General features: G+C 37.8%; 1 protein-coding gene across 4 annotated transcripts in view; it reads left to right on the top strand.

Moving 5' to 3' along the window:
- Nucleotides 1-15,025, top strand: part of LOC122806453 (S-adenosylhomocysteine hydrolase-like protein 1) — a 909,608-nt gene that overhangs the window by 658,991 nt on the left and 235,592 nt on the right. For all 4 annotated transcript variants that reach the window (XM_044076911.1, XM_044076910.1, XM_044076908.1 and 1 more), the window contains exon 8: nt 1,127-1,243. In XM_044076911.1, coding sequence (XP_043932846.1) covers nt 1,127-1,243 — 117 coding nt within the window. The remainder of the gene's footprint in view (nt 1-1,126; nt 1,244-15,025) is intronic.

The raw sequence follows: 15,025 nt of genomic DNA, 5'->3' as shown, positions 1-15,025 counted from the left end.
GCATGGATTATATATATATTTATATTTTATATCATCTTAATGAAGCATATAGTATTTTGTCATTTTTATGTAATGATAATATAATATATTTAAAATATAAAGTATATTTTTGATTAGCAGAATATATAATTTTAATGCATTTATACTTTATATTTTATACATGCATAGATATATTTTAATCAATACATATATAATATTATACATTCTCTTCATTGGGAAGATATTAGGTAGAATTTTTTTGAATACAGGCATTGCTATAGCTAGGGTCTATACCTAGTGTAATATGTACTATGTGTTTAAGAAGTAAGATGAAAGGAACATGATTGAATAATTAATTGTTTAATTGATTGATTATACAAAATGGAAATTAATTGATTTTAATTACTATCACTTAATTGATGAGTTCTTTTGTATAAAATGGTTGAATTTAAACAGATGTATAAACCCTGATGGCAGCATTTATTAATAAATAGTGTTTAACTACAGCATCGTGGTGACTTCTGTTCAACTTTGTTTCTGCTGTTTACTGGAAAAGTCTGACTTGGAATGAGCCAATTTTTAGAAGAGGCCTGGGAAGAAAAGCTCCAGACGCAGGTCTTTGAAATGTGGGAGGAATCTGGAGCACCCATAGAAAACCCACACAAATGCTGGGAAGATATGCAGACACCGCACAGAAGGCACTCCAGCCAAGAATTGAACCAGAGAACCTCATGCTGTGAGGTGACAATGGCACCGCTGCACCACTGTGCCATCCACATTAGTATTGTATTTTCTCTGATGTAAATTTCAGAATGTCAGGTCACTTCCTTTCTCCAAGTAGTTGGCCGAATAATAAGTTTGCCATTTTTAATTTATTTTTTAAACATGATTAACTACTATCAGAGACAAAAATAACTGAAGTGTTCTAACTTTAGAAGATTAAATCCCAGTCTTTTAATTGTCTTCCAAACTAAACCTTGCATTTTAGTAATGTTTTCCATTTGTGCCTTTGTTTAACTTTGGGTAAACCATGGCACCTATTCATATTAAAGCTAAATGTTTGAATAAAGCAGTGACCAGTTATTAAGCCCTTTGTTAATGATCCTTAGGAATGCTTGTTATCTGACTTGTTGACTTCTTCTTGCAGGCTGTACCAGTTGTCCAAAGCTGGAAAGCTGTGTGTCCCTGCTATGAATGTGAATGACTCGGTAACTAAACAGAAGTTTGACAATCTGTACTGCTGCAGGGAGTCGATCCTAGACGGGTAAGTACAGGTACGCATGTAGCTGCATTGCAGGCAATTACTTCCATCTTTTGTGTGAATGATGTAGTGTTGGTCTACTATTTGGTTAATCACCTACAGTTTAAACACATTGTATATTCAAAGTTTCAAGTGTTTCAACAACAGAAAACAGATTTCTGTACTACAGTGGAGATTGGTGAATTGTTTTGAAGTCTGGTTATTCAGAATACTGCATAAATGTACTCTTACTTTACAATGATTTTAATAATTACTCACTTGCTTTTCAATTGAATCTGTAAATTGAATGTTTATTTGATCACAAGATAAAGAAACTCTGCCTTTTGCCAGTCAGTTGGAGGAGTTATGCTACAGCAATTATTTCAGTACTCTATGTGTGTGCTTGTGTTTATGTACACATATACACACAGACACAAACATTTATAGATTTAAGTACATGTCGCGTGTGTGTTTGTGTGTGTGTGTGTGTGTGTGTGTGTGTGTGTGTGTGTGTGTGTGTGTGTGTGTGTGTGTGTGTGTGTCACATTCAGTTCAAAAGCCCATAAGACAACCTCCCAGACAGTACAATATCCTACTCAGGGGTGACTCCATAGTGAGACACACCAATGCACCAGTCACCAGGCTGTGCAAGGAGAGGGCCATGGTCAGTTGCCTATCAGTTGCCAGGATTAACATCACACATGCAACATATGATCTAGTGATTGTACATGTGAGTGTAAATGGCTTGAAACATGTCTCCCTGCGTTATAAGGCAAGAAAAATGATGGACCTGTCAGAATATGTATCTAAGGCAGATACTAAACCAGCCCTATGAAGTATTCTGCCATCACCAAGAATGATAACTATAGTTTGAACAAAAGGTGATTAACTTCAACAATTGTCTCAGCTTTTGGTGTCATTTAAAGGTGGTATGATATATATCAGCCTGGGAAGGGATGGTAGACAGTTCTAACTCTTTTGCCAGGGTTGGCTTGCACATCTCCACTAAGGCTTCCAAAAACTGGCCAAAACTTGCTCCACCCTCATAGTGCTTTTTTAGGCAATGTTGTACTTCTAAAGCTTCCAACACAACTAAAAAGTATCCAAACAGCATTAAGGTATTACTGCTCAATGCTAGGTACCTAACAAAAAATCCACACCCTGAAGGCCCTACTTACCCTGGAAAATGTCAGTATATGCATTGTCACAGAGACCCTGTTCAAGACCAGTGAAAGCACTCCATCAGTTCAGGGCTTGATTGTCTATCACTTGTAAAGGCCCATCCCATTAGATAAATGCCATTTTCTAAAAAAATCTTAAATCCAAACTCAGACAAGATAATGACCTGAAACTCCCCTACATCCAGCGTATTCTGAATAAACCCTGCTATAACATCATAGCTAATTACAGGATGCCTCTATGTCCCCCTTCAGCCCATACGTCCTAACTAGTGTGGACTCCCTGTGTATTAAACCAAACACCATGCTCCTAGGACACTTCAACTACCCTCTCCATAAACTATGAGACTTGTACATTTTCAAACATGTATGCTTAGAAATTTCTAGACTTTATAAATTCAGTCTGTCTGTACAGGTTAGTCCATACCATGAAGAGGGGTGATAAACTGCTGGACTTGGGCCTTATCAATATGAGGCAGCTTTATTCCACACCACTTGAAATCTCCTCCCTGGTCAAATTCAACCACAAGTCAGAAACATTTACAGTAAGACTGATGCCTGAAGCATCCTCCAATACCTTAGTATTCAGAGGCAATTCAGAAGCCAGTTTGTTAAAATTGAATGATAACATGGCTAATTTTGAAATCTCCCACCACCTCAATGACCCCACTGCTTATGCAGAATCCTTTACTGCCAAACTCTATGCACATATAAATAGCTGCATAGATCTATCCCCCACCAGAAATAAAGGCATTGCCAAATTCAATAAGAAACCATATGGTAGAACCTTAATATGAACAGACTGTATAATCAAAAAAAATCATTGTATGAAAAAAAGAAATCTTAATCTGAAGAAGCCAAAATGTTCTTGCTAAAGTAAACAACGAACTCCAAACTCTGATCAAATCCACCAGAGCCAGATGTAAAGTAAGAATAGCCAACCAGGAGAAAGATAACCACAAAGACTTCTTTGTTAGAAACCTCAGAAACAATTCTGAGCACTGTGCAGAGCTATTAGTAAATGATACCACCTATTCAGACCCAGCATTCATGGGCAATCTACTAGTGGATACATATACCTCAAACTTCACCTCTCTCTTCCCTCCAACATTGCAGGATTACATACCTGCATCTATGCTTCCCCCAAATCTGCCAAGAACAAGTCCTCGAGGCACTCTCCAAGGCCAAAAGCACTGCTTCTGTGGAGGCAGACAACATACCAGGAAGAGTACTGGCTAGGCTAAAATAGGGCCTTTCAACCCCCCTGCAGAACGTATTCACTAACTACTTCCAAACAGTCTATGTGCCAGAGTCATGGAGGGCAGCAACAGTCATCCCGCGCATGGGGGGAGTGTCAACTGACCCAGGGAATTATAGACCAATACATCTGATGAGCCTAATGTCTAAGCCTGTGGAAAAGATCATTGTGGAATTAACAAGGATATAGGTAACAAGCCCTTGACCCAAGACAGTTCAATTTTGTAAAGGGCCGATTCTCCCTACTCAGCCTGGTCGAATTTTTTGAGAAGGTTACTGAAACAATGGATGTGGGAACAAAATAGGTACACACTGCATATCTAGATCTCCCTATGGCATTCTATACCATTCCATGCTCACATATTGTTAAATTCTCCTAGCTAAATATCAATCCCTATGTCACCTTGCTAGATGATGAATTGGATTACAAATAAAACCCAGGAAATTAGGGTGAGCACCTCCATCTCCTTCCAAAGGTGGGTCACCAGCTGTGTACCTCAAGGCCCTGTCCTAGGGTCACTCCTCTTTGGCATTTACTTCTCAGAGATCATATCCAGTACTGAGGGCTTATGGATGACCAATTTTGCTTATGACTGCAAATTAGGCACCATTATCAACATCTTAATCACTTCTGCAACATAAATAAAATGTGTTGGTGGGATAGATGTGTATCACAGAATGGGATGGTTTAATGGCCACACTAGCTCTATGCTTAATAACATTATAGTGCAGTTGTGTAAAACAACTGCACTATAATGCCATTGTAGTGGAGTTGTTTTACACAACTGCACTATAATGGCATTATAGTGCAGTTGTGTAAAACAACTTACACTAACAGTAGATGTTCATATTATCAGTGCTGTAGTAGCATAAGCTATATGGGTTATAGCCTGCATAGGGTATAACAGACAGACAGCTTCCTAAGCTTCAGGGTACCTTCCATGTACCCTAACCATTATTCAGTTCGAGATGAACTAAAAAGACAGGTTTTTGTGGCAAGCTCTTCAAAGCTTTCATGCCAGCTGAGAGGGAGGCTGAGCCCTAAGAGGGCACTGCTGGGAGCAAAAAAATACATTTCCACACCCTACACAAAAAAAAAAAAACAATGAGGATGGAGGGAGAGATTACTTCAACAATGATCATTCGAACAGCTGCTGTTATGGCAAGTTTACCTACACAACTGTACTATGTTCAGCATATTGAGCACTGCTGCAGTAGCCTTAGCTATATGGGTAGATTACCCTAGCATAGAACAATTGGGAGTTGGAAGGTGAAGGGTCCAGGAGCTCCTGGAGAATGGTCCTAGTAAAGCCTGACCTAGACATGGCGAAGGAATCTAGCTTGTAGTGATTTGGAAAGGTATGCACAGAGGACCAAATTGCTATTTCTAGAATACTATCAAACACAGGCGCCAAAGTAGACCAACAAACTAAACAGGAAACCAGTATAGGTAAAACACTTTATGTAAAACAGCAAAGCTTTCGGATACAATCCTTTATCAATATTAACACATACAAAATATACCATTGCTTTATATAGGTCCAAACAAATCATATGACTAGCAGCCAAATAGTCACATGATAGAATTAAAGCAACACGAATACAATAAAAGAAATTAAAACAAGTATATTAAAACACATATCGCAATCTAGATCTGCTACGCTTTACCAATATTGGTTTTAAGCTAATCATACTATTTAAGCCAGGTGTAGAATCACTGGCCAGTCTCAAGATCCAGTCATATTCTTTAATCTCCAGATAGTTATTTAAGTCCCCACCCCTAAGAGTAGGCTTAACAAAATCAATTACCCTAAACTTAAAGGAATGATGATACCCACAGTCAGCTATATGCTTATACAAAGCATTCCTTTCGTAACACCTTCTGATCTCAGACTTGTGCTCAATGATCCTTTCCTTTAACTTACGTGTGGTTTTACCTACGTAAAACGCACAACAGGCCACACACGTGGCCAGATATATCACATGAGTGGTAATACAAGTTGCTGATGTTTTAAACTTGTATCTCTTACCATTTACAGGATGTTCAAAAACTTGACTTCCAGTGTCAAATATATCATCACAACAAGAACAATTAAAACACTTATGTGTACCTAGCTTAAGTGATATGGATGTATTCACAATACTTTCAAAATCTTTATAGCAGAATAAACTCTTAAGAGTCCTCATGTTCTTATATGCATAACTCGGTTTAGGACCTAAAATGACCTTAAGGTCATCAGACGCCATTAAAACAACCCAATTATTGGATATAATATGTCTTATAGATGGCATTCTCATATTATAAGAAGTCACATACCTAAATGGTACTTTACTGTCATGCACCTTACTATATGTAGTATCATCTACAACAGTGCCATCATATAGAAATACCGGTCTTGAGACCGTCTTCCTTTCTTCCAAAACCTTACATTTATATTCAGACAACAACTAACTATTGTATTCACTAAATATAAAATCCTTAAGCATTTCACCTAACTGAACCTCAAAACAACAGTCATCAGTATTAAGCCTACTCAGTCTACACATCTGGGACCTCACTGTACCCCTGAACGTATGTGGTGCATGCATACTACTAAAATGCGTGTACCTACCTGAGCACACCTCCTTTCTATGGACACTAGTAGGTATCACTCCCTTGTCTAACTTCAGATTAACATCCAAAAACGTGATGTCAGTATCTGACATCACCATTTTAAACTTCAAGAATGAAGAAGCTGAGTTCAAGTAGTCCAAGAAACTGTTCAATTCATCCGATGTTCCCTCCCACAGCATGAAACAATCATCCACAAAACGCTGAAAAAGTTTAATTTGACTTCTAAATGGATTTTTATCACTAAACATATACTTTCTTTCCCATTGATAGAGTACTAAATTAGCGTAAGTATTGGCTACGGAAGTACCCATAGCCACCCCTGTGAGCTGAAGGTATAAGCAAAAAGCACCAAATAGACCAGCAAGGCAGCACGGAGTTCAATATATTTATTAATACTTGTACTTGTAATATAACAGACTAGTTTCGGCAAACAGCCTTCTTCAGTGTAAAACAGTTTAGTCAAGTTCCTTTGAGTCATCTATTTAAATACATAGCAAGAGCCAATAAAAAATTGAGCTCATGAATATTCATGAAATTGAAACATATTTTTTAAAATAAAAAAACTTTGTGTTTTTATCATACAAATATACACAGGGTAACATATATAATGATAGAGTCAGTCCTGAGCAGAGAAGATAGCAACCCAAATAAATACATACATATAATCTGACAAGTTGTTAATATAATATAGCATATAACAAATCTGTCTGGCCATATAATCATATTCATATTTATCTTATTCCATAGTTTAATAACCCCTGGCACTGGATATAAAGCCTATATTCGCCAACAGCACCAATGGTATTGAATATCAAGCACTAAATTAAAATGGCTCAGACACGCTATATCAAAAAAAGGGGGGGGGGAGGAAAGGAGGGTTTTTTATGTGTGTGTATGTGTGTGGGTTTGTAATAAAGCAAATTGAGTAATCGACATATCCAAAGTATAGAACTATGACAAACAATAATGAATTTTAAGAACCAAAAACACAAAGGGGAAACCTCCAAGACTAGAAATGTGATAATGAATACAGATAGTTTCAAGTGATTAGTGTAAATATGTTAAAAAATAACATATATAAATGCTAGTCAGAAAGACCAGCATATTCTGGATACCAATTATCCCTACAAACACTAAAATTTTAACCTGACAATTTACTATACATAGACACCGCCCATATCATAAATGGTGCTACAAAACAGCCCATATGGCTCAATATTTGGAACTCTGATCAATACCTAACCAGAGTATATTGGGTTCAATATCCGCATATATAGAACCATGATGATTGCAAAAAATAAGTATGACCACGACTTAGTGTCATATTGATCAACATTATTGTTAATAAATAACCATATTCTCCTATAAGTGATCATTCAGTCCGGGATGAAATAGACCCCCCAGAGTAGTAATCCAATATTTCTCTTTTTGATCCAGTAACCTATGCCAACCTTGTTTGTTTGTTCTGTCTCCAGAAATACGATCAATAACCATAAAACTAAACTTGGCCTGAGGATGTTTAAGTGTATGTTGATAAAGGGCACTAGTCTCCTTATGGTTTTTCATATCACTACGGTGTTCATTTATTCTGAATCTCAGAGCTCTGGAAGTTTGTCCAACATAGAATCCCCCACAATAACAGGAGGCCAGGTACACCACCCAATCGCTACTGCAATTACCAAAGATCTTAATATCAAAAATTCTGCTGGTATTACGACTGGTAAACTCCTTGGATTTAGGCATCTGTGGGCAGGACCCACAATGACCACAAGGAAATGAACCGATAAGTTCATCACCATGGAGTGTCAATTGTTTATGAGTAGTACCCCCACTTGCCATGTGTTTGAAATGAGAAAAGTAGGAACCTAGGGTTTTACCACGTTTATATGAAAAAAGACATCGTGGTCCCAAAATACTTCGCAGCTTGTCATTAGCCAGTAGAATATTCCAATGTTTATTGATAATGTTTCTGATCATATTGATATTTCTACCATAAGTAGTAATAAATCTGACACATGTATTGCGAGAGGATTGATTTTTATTCTTAATCTGATAATGTAATAAATCATCCCTCTCTAGACTATTAGCTCTACTCTGGGCAGACACAATATCAAATCTATCATATCCCCTATTGGTAAACCTCTGACTAAGGTCCCTACTGGCCACTTGATATTCCTCCATGTTTGAACTGAGACGTTTAATGCGTATAAATTGAGATATGGGAATACTCCTGATGGTGTGGCGGGGGTGTAAACTTGATGCATGTAACAAGGTGTTATATTGCGGGTACTTGCGGAAAACCTTGGTGGACAAAGTATTGTCCGAGTTCCTGTAAACCGTGACATCCAAAAAATTAATGGAGTTTTTATCATACGTTACAGAAAATTCAAGTCCCCAGACATTGTCATTCAGATACTCAACAAATTCACGCAAGTAACCCACATCAGCCCGCCACACCAACCAGCAGTCGTCCAGGTAACGTCTCCAAACGTCCATTTCCACCTGAAAGATGTTGTGTGATATATCATATATCATGTATTCTTCAACATAGGCCATGAAAAGGTCAGCATATATTGAGCAAAGATGCCCCCATAGCTGTTCCTTGTAGCTGCCAATAACATTGGCCTTGGAAATACAGAACATTTTTATTTAGCACATGTTCAGACATACATATCAAAAGAGTATTGAACCCAGGTGCGTATAGGTTGACCCTTTCCAACCAATATTGAATAGCTTGCAGACCCGCCCAGTGGGGTATACTTGTATATAATGATTTTACATCCAAAGTACATAGATACCATTCAGATTCCAATTGGGTCTCCCTGATTAACTGCAAAAACTGGGTGGTGTCCTGCAACCTAGATCTTATATGTCCCAAAAGAGGTTTCAGATATTTAGTAAGGAAGGCCGATAAAGGTTCGGTCAGTGAGCCTATTCCAGAGACTATTGGTCTTCCAGGTGGTTTGGTTAAAGACTTGTGGATCTTGGGTAAAAGATACAATATCTGTTTAGACGGTTCAGAAACCATAAGTGAATCCAAACATTTCTTATTTATAATACCCTCTTCATAGGCTAACCGCTAAAAGGAGTCAATCTCATCCTTAAATACTGGTGTTGGATCTATGGACATGTACATGTAACACTTGGCATCAGACAATTGGGTTAACCCTTCCTGGACATAATCCGTAGTATTCCAAACCACAACTGCACCTCCCTTGTCGGCAGGGACAATAACTATATCTTTGTTATTACATAAGTTATCCAAAGCTATCCTGTCATCCGGAGTTAAATTGCTGGCCAACATGATGTGTCCCATATTCTCAAAATGAATATCCCTCAAAATAGTGTCCATAAAAATGGAAACGTGTTTGTTCACAGGAGGTTGAAATGAGGACTTACCAAAACGGAAGTCCTCAGATGGTTCTGACTTATTATCATCAAAGAACAGTCTAAGATTTAAAGTCCGGCAAAAAGCCTGTAAATCCTGTACTATGTGATATTCCTGGCTGAAAAAAGAGGGAATATAGTTCAAACCCTTATTCAAAAGGGCAACCTGTTCCTCTGTTAATATGGTTTTAGATATATTCAACACATTCTGAATTGGCTCTGACATATCTTCTATTTCAGGAAGTTGTCCAAAAGTCCTTGAAAGGAGACCGGAGTGATTGGTCTTTCTGTGCTTTCTGCCCCCCCGGTGTCCCTTGCCCCTCTAAAGGGAAATTTTGTTTGTTTTCTTCCTGTTAGGTGATACCCTCTCCCCTGACCCCTCAAAATCCGTGAGAGAGGATTCATCACCAGACGTGCTATATGAACTGTCCCCCTTCTTTTTAAGAATTGAGCGAGGTCTCTTTTTGGTGCGACTGGGCCCTGTCCTAACCTGATTAGTATCCGCAAATCTAACTGATCTGCTGAAATCAAACGGTTTACCCCGTTGATAATCAGAGAAGTCACGATGAAACTTCTTGATTTTACGTTCCTTTAAGGTTTTTTCATGCTCCATCAGTTCTGAGGACAGTTTTTTAATATTATCCTGATATTTCAAAGAGGATTCAAACTTGTGAACCTCAGAACATATATTTTTAATTTCAAGTATATTAGAATCGACTGTCCTTTCATAATATTGTAACAAAATGTTCACAAATGTCATGGATCCAGTCTGAAGAGCCTCCTGCCAATCTTGGTTTAGTTTGTCATCTGGTCTCCCCACTAGAGGTTGTGTTCGTATTCGTAATCCTCTGGGAGCCATGTTTTGTGCCGAATATGCTTTAAATAACTTAAGATGCCAGATGTTTGATCTAAGGGTTTTAAATGCTTTGGTGATTGAATGAAAAAACATATCACAATCTACCAAAGAAGACTGAGCCGAATTGACCGGATCATTGCTTGGCAATTTCTCCATACCAAATACAGCTATGTCTTGCCGATCAGCACATAATCCAGACAGAATACTATTTAGATCCATGTTGTGAATAATGTTTGATATATGCTACTATTAGTGACTGATGGAGCACAAAAATAACCACAGTATATAATATTTCAACCAAATACGTAATGCAATAATCGAAAGGCCCAGTCGCATCAAAACAAAAAGATAATTAGACACCAATCCCAAATTGAGAGTCACTAGGGTGGGCAGAAAGCATGAATTAAACAGAAAAAACAAGGACTAATAGATCCCTATGGAAGGTAAGACACCATAAATAGCACAAAAGGTGCGCTTGATTCACTCAAAGTTTTAGATCTAAATATACTGACACTTTTATAACAGGCATATGACCATTCATGTTATTTCCCCCTTAATATACTAGGTGGTTACAGGTATGAGTTAAGCGAACACAATGTATATGAATAGTAGTGATTATACTTGTTATACCATTATCACATATTTTAGTTTAATGGCGCTTTAGACCCTAGTATGTTATATACATATTATATGGGATACCATTATAGAGAGGATAACCTATGAATACAGGCTGCATGTCTAATTGTATTGGGTTATAATTGCAACTACTCTAGTGTATGGGTCCAAGAGTGACAATAATGGTTGTGATTTAACTATTTGATGTTAGATTCTGAGTGTCTGGGATTACGGTTCTTTGGAAGTGTGTAACATACAAACGGAAATATTACTCCTACTGTTGTACTAATTCTTACTAGAATTTACAGCAAACATATTTGCTAGTTATTGCCAATCATCAGCCTATTTGTTTTGTTAGAAACGGGCCACTGCTCGGTCCCCCAATCACAATTAAACTGGTACCATCTTTCACTAATTATTTTTGTGTGTGTTAATCGGATGAATATTTTTTTGGGTGTTAATACAAGCAATTATAAATTGTACAGTGATTAGATGAGTCATTCAGCTGAGACTGGGGCATTGTTTAATCAAAGAAATTCTATTTAATCAGACCATTCGAACTGGCTCTTTAGAAAGGCTTATATTTGTTTGTTGTAACATTAATCATCTGATTTATATATACTTATATAACCCTTTCTTGGTTTATGGAGTGTATGGTGTCCTTAGTGGATCCAGTGTTTTGATCTTTTTCTCAGTGATTGCATATTCTGTGTTGTGTGTCTTAGCATTTGAATTCAATGTCTAGTATCAGCCGTTACATATAATTGACAGTCAGGGTCATTGGGGTAGATCTTAGTGATTTATTGCAAACGTGACTCAACCCTTGGATCATGTAACATTTAACCATTCCTAGGTTTGGACGCTTTAACCTAATATACAAGCTAACAGTTTTATATGAAATACTGTAATTGACCTTTTGTGCTATTTATGGTGTCTTACCTTCTATAGGGATCTATTAGTCCTTGTTTTTTCTGTTTAATTCATGCTTTCTGCTCACCCTAGTGACTCTCAATTTGGGATTGGTGTCTAATTATCTTTTTGTTTTGATGCGACTGGGCCTTTCGATTATTGCATTACGTATTTGGTTGAAATATTATATACTGTGGTTATTTTTGTGCTCCATCAGTCACTAATAGTAGCATATATCAAACATTATTCACAACATGGATCTAAATAGTATTCTGTCTGGATTATGTGCTGATCGGCAAGACATAGCTGTATTTGGTATGGAGAAATTGCCAAGCAATGATCCGGTCAATTCGGCTCAGTCTTCTTTGGTAGATTGTGATATGTTTTTTCATTCAATCACCAAAGCATTTAAAACCCTTAGATCAAACATCTGGCATCTTAAGTTATTTAAAGCATATTCGGCACAAAACATGGCTCCCAGAGGATTACGAATCTGAACACAACCTCTAGTGGGGAGACCAGATGACAAACTAAACCAAGATTGGCAGGAGGCTCTTCAGACTGGATCCATGACATTTGTGAACATTTTGTTACAATATTATGAAAGGACAGTCGATTCTAATATACTTGAAATTAAAAATATATGTTCTGAGGTTCACAAGTTTGAATCCTTTTTGAAATATCAGGATAATATTAAAAAACTGTCCTCAGAACTGATGGAGCATGAAAAAACCTTAAAGGAACGTAAAATCAAGAAGTTTCATCGTGACTTCTCTGATTATCAACGGGGTAAACCGTTTGATTTCAGCAGATCAGTTAGATTTGCGGATACTAATCAGGTTAGGACAGGGCCCAGTCGCACCAAAAAGAGACCTCGCTCAATTCTTAAAAAGAAGGGGGACAGTTCATATAGCACGTCTGGTGATGAATCCTCTCTCACGGATTTTGAGGGGTCGGGGAGAGGGTATCACCTAACAGGAAGAAAACAAACAAAATTTCCCCTTTAGAGGGGGCAAGGGACACCGGGGGGGCAGAAAGCACAGAAAGACCAATCACTCCGGTCTCCTTTCAAGGACTTTTGGACAACTTCCTGAAATAGAAGATATGTCAGAGCCAATTCAGAATGTGTTGAATATATCTAAAACCATATTAACAGAGGAACAGGTTGCCCTTTTGAATAAGGGTTTGAACTATATTCCCTCTTTTTTCAGCCAGGAATATCACATAGTACAGGATTTACAGGCTTTTTGCCGGACTTTAAATCTTAGACTGTTCTTTGATGATAATAAGTCAGAACCATCTGAGGACTTCCGTTTTGGTAAGTCCTCATTTCAACCTCCTGTGAACAAACACGTTTCCATTTTTATGGACACTATTTTGAGGGATATTCACTTTGAGAATATGGGACACATCATGTTGGCCAGCAACTTAACTCCGGATGACAGGATAGCTTTGGATAACTTATGTAATAACAAAGATATAGTTATTGTCCCTGCCGACAAGGGAGGTGCAGTTGTGGTTTGGAATACTACGGATTATGTCCAGGAAGGGTTAACCCAATTGTCTGATGCCAAGTGTTACATGTACATGTCCATAGATCCAACACCAGTATTTAAGGATGAGATTGACTCCTTTTTGCGGTTAGCCTATGAAGAGGGTATTATAAATAAGAAATGTTTGGATTCACTTATGGTTTCTGAACCGTCCAAACAGATATTGTATCTTTTACCCAAGATCCACAAGTCTTTAACCAAACCACCTGGAAGACCAATAGTCTCTGGAATAGGCTCACTGACCGAACCTTTATCGGCCTTCCTTACTAAATATCTGAAACCTCTTTTGGGACATATAAGATCTAGGTTGCAGGACACCACCCAGTTTTGCAGTTAATCAGGGAGACCCAATTGGAATCTGAATGGTATCTATGTACTTTGGATGTAAAATCATTATATACAAGTATACCCCACTGGGCGGGTCTGCAAGCTATTCAATATTGGTTGGAAAGGGTCAACCTATACGCACCTGGGTTCAATACTCTTTTGATATGTATGTCTGAACATGTGTTAAATAAAAATGTTCTGTATTTCCAAGGCCAATGTTATTGGCAGCTACAAGGAACAGCTATGGGGGCATCTTTTGCTCCAATATATGCTGACCTTTTCATGGCCTATGTTGAAGAATACATGATATATGATATATCACACAACATCTTTCAGGTGGAAATGGACGTTTGGAGACATTACCTGGACGACTGCTGGTTGGTGTGGCGGGCTGATGTGGGTTACTAGTGAATTTGTTGAGTATCTGAATGACAATGTCTGGGGACTTGAATTTTCTGTAACGTATGATAAAAACTCCATTAATTTTTTGGATGTCACGGTTTACAGGAACTCGGACAATACTTTGTCCACCAAGGTTTTCATAAGTACCATAATATAACACCTTGTTACATGCATCAAGTTTACACCCCGCCACACCATCAGGAGTATTCCCATATCTCAATTTATACGCATTAAGCGTCTCAGTTCAAACATGGAGGAATATCAAGTGGCCAGTAGGGACCTTAGTCAGCGGTTTACCAATAGGGGATATGATAGATTTGATATTGTGTCTGCCCAGAGTAGAGCTAATAGTCTAGAGAGGGATGATTTATTACATTATCAGATTAAGAATAAAAATCAATCCTCTGCAATACATGTGTCAGATTTATTACTACTTATGGTAGAAATATCAATATGATCAGAAACATTATCAATAAACATTGGAATATTCTACTGGCTAATGACAAGCTGCGAAGTATTTTGGGACCACGATGTCTTTTTCATATAAGCGTGGTAAAACCCTAGGTTCCTACTTTTCTCATTTCAAACACATGGCAAGTGGGGGTACTACTCATAAACAATTGACACTCCATGGTGATGAACTTATCGGTTCATTTCCTTGTGGTCATTGTGGGTCCTGCCCACAGATGCCTAAATCCAAGGAGTTTA

Source organism: Protopterus annectens, chromosome 7.part0 (genome assembly GCF_019279795.1).
Source record: "Protopterus annectens isolate FY-2018-M chromosome 7.part0, PAN1.0, whole genome shotgun sequence".
Taxonomy (NCBI): Eukaryota; Metazoa; Chordata; order Ceratodontiformes; family Protopteridae; genus Protopterus; species Protopterus annectens.
The sequence above is the reverse complement of the archived record's forward strand: the minus strand, read 5'-3'. Positions and strand labels throughout refer to the sequence as shown.